General features: G+C 34.9%; 1 protein-coding gene across 1 annotated transcript; it reads left to right on the forward strand.

Annotated features, from left to right (window-relative positions):
- Window positions 1-257: 257 nt before the first annotated feature.
- On the forward strand, window positions 258-1,521 carry tex55 (testis expressed 55). Its single transcript, XM_027026122.2, has 3 exons — window positions 258-638; window positions 928-990; window positions 1,410-1,521. The coding sequence occupies exons 1-3, from the start codon at window positions 531-533 to the stop codon at window positions 1,482-1,484; spliced, it is 246 nt and encodes an 81-aa protein (XP_026881923.1). The 5' UTR covers window positions 258-530; the 3' UTR covers window positions 1,485-1,521.
- Window positions 1,522-2,668: the final 1,147 nt, after the last annotated feature.

Genomic DNA, 2,668 nt, shown 5'->3' on the forward strand with positions numbered 1-2,668 from the left:
CCTGCGTTGTTTGCCTTCATTGTTCTAAAACCATACTATATTATATTATATTTTTATATTGTAGCGTAGCATGGCAAAATGACTGGGTGTGAGATAGTAAAGTATTGCATGAACAGGGGGAAAATACGTATGAGTAGATAGTGACAGGACATTTTGTGTGTCATTACCTAAAAGGCCCTTTCTACCATTGTCTTTTCACAGAAATGACATCATAGTCCCTTGTGTACAGTTGCCAGGGGTTACGGGATGACATTTCAAACGACAACACAAACCCTCGGAAGCCAGCCTGAGGACACCGTAGATCTTCCGTTCCATTTAGGCCTAAATACACAAAAATCTGGCGCGATAATAACCTTACCTACGCTAGAAACGGTGCCGGTTTTAAGGCTGCCAAGGCCGACGGCGTAAAAAGTTATTTTATTTTATTTTATTATTTTTTTTAATTCGATCCACACGTGACAGTGTTTCTAATTATTTTTTATGTATTCCGGGTTTCCATTTTTTATGGGATTCTCCAAAACACTTTTGACATGGCGGAATCAGGCACAAGAGAAAACGTGCTCATCACGGAAATTATGGACCCCTACGAGCGCGCCGTAAAGTATATGGAAAGTCACAACATTCTGCAGATCTTTGAAGTAAGTAAAGGGGATAGTGATTTACAGTGATAACTTTTACTAACCATGCTAAAACGTTTATTGTCCATTTCCATACTGAAATTACAGCTGGAGTTTGTTTTTTTTTACTTGGAAAAACAGTCATCTATAAGCTTAGTTGAAACATTTTATTTTTTATTTTTTGCAGAAGAAAGAAAGAAAGAAAATTAATTAACGGCGACCTAGTACCATAGACCTAACCAGTAATCAGCAGCTATGCATCTTGGACCCAATTCATGCTCATCTCCTTTTCCCTTCTGTCTGTTATTAGGAAATCATAGAGAATCTGGCTTATGACAGACCAGATGACCCCCTACAGTTTATGCTAGAAAAGGTACGTTTACCCCCTCCCCTCCACCCCCCCTCCCCACAACCCCAGCCTCCCCAGGTTTATGTGAATAAATACTAGAATCTTGCATACCACTGTGGACACATTATGAGTTACCCAGAAATCTCACTTAATCTTGGATTAAAAGGCATTAGTAATGAAGAATCTGTGTGACACACTAATTTAATGCAGAACTGGGCTTGTTTGATGCCTGGGAGACTGACCGATGTGTAATCCATTTATACTCTAGGCTTGTAAGATCTGATTTCAATATCATAAATCATTCTGTATTGAGATGCATAAACTGCATGATTTTCTAATACTGAATTTATTGGTCGTTATTTCCTCCATTGAACAGTTTTAAGAAAAATCTAGTTGCTAATCATATTTTTGAGGGAAAACCAATGTTTTTACTGTGTACCTAGGTACAGAAAATGATCCGATCCCGGCAGGAGTCAAACAAGAAAACTGAGAAACCTGAATATGTTTCTCAGAAGTAGGACTCTACAAAACACATTAAAGACCACATTAAACCTATATTTGTATACTGGTATTATTTTACTTGGGTAGCAATGATAGTTGATGAAACTACTCAGCTATGTTTAGTTTATCTTGTTTTCTTGAACAACATTTGATATAATTTTATGAGAAATGTTACTTGTATTTGCATCAATGAAGAGGGAAAATGGTACTTACCTTATTTTTTCAAACTAGCATCACAATTTTGGCCACAGTACCCCCATGAGCAAGAAGTGACAGTGGCAAAGAAACAATGCAAGGAACTACAAAATAAACACAACCAAGATTTATCTTTGTATTTGAATGCATCAGGATGGCTTCATATATACCCATGTGGATGTGTGCAGGGGGGTTAGACGGGGTAGATCTAAAGTAGTTTTGTACTAGAAAACTGGCTGTAGGTTTGCCATAAAAATTAAAAAAAAAATGCTGGCTCACACTGCATTCAAATGTGCATGAGGGTTTTTTTTGGCTGCAAACGCAAAGGAAGTCTTTGTTTCTAGTAGGTTTTTCTTTCAGTGTATCACTCTGGTCATCATCCTTGGCTTTGAAGCTGCATCTGCTGTTTCAGCTGTGACACACAAAGCTCAGTAAAGTACATCCTTTCTCTCTGATTTAAGGGCAGCCAAAAACACAAGGCTAAAACAGAGACACTTCTGTCAGTCCTGGTGGATTAAGCAAGAATGAGAAATGTATTTCAGTGTGAAATACAAACAGATGAGTTTGCCAACCTACTCTTAATTAGAAACAAACAAATATTAATAAAGCCTGTCATTGCTGATTGCCTTGTTATAGATAGTACTTTTTAATGATTTTACCATTATATCATTGCAGTCAATGCTTAAATTAATATCAATATTCACCTGGTATTTTTGTTTTCAGTGTCTTCTTATTAACATGTGTTGGCTTTTTAATTTAATCATTTTTATGCCATAATACAAATATCTTATACTTATCATCCTGCTAGAATTGTCCTTATATATATATATATATATATATATATATATATATATATATATATATATATATATATATATATATATAGATATATAGATATATAGATATAGATATATAGATATATATATATACACATACACACACTATAATTTAATTATATATGTACTTTAAGTACTTTAAATCTTATATAACAAGGTAAAAAATACAG

Source organism: Electrophorus electricus, chromosome 6, assembly GCF_013358815.1.
Source record: "Electrophorus electricus isolate fEleEle1 chromosome 6, fEleEle1.pri, whole genome shotgun sequence".
Classification (NCBI taxonomy): domain Eukaryota; kingdom Metazoa; phylum Chordata; class Actinopteri; order Gymnotiformes; family Gymnotidae; genus Electrophorus; species Electrophorus electricus.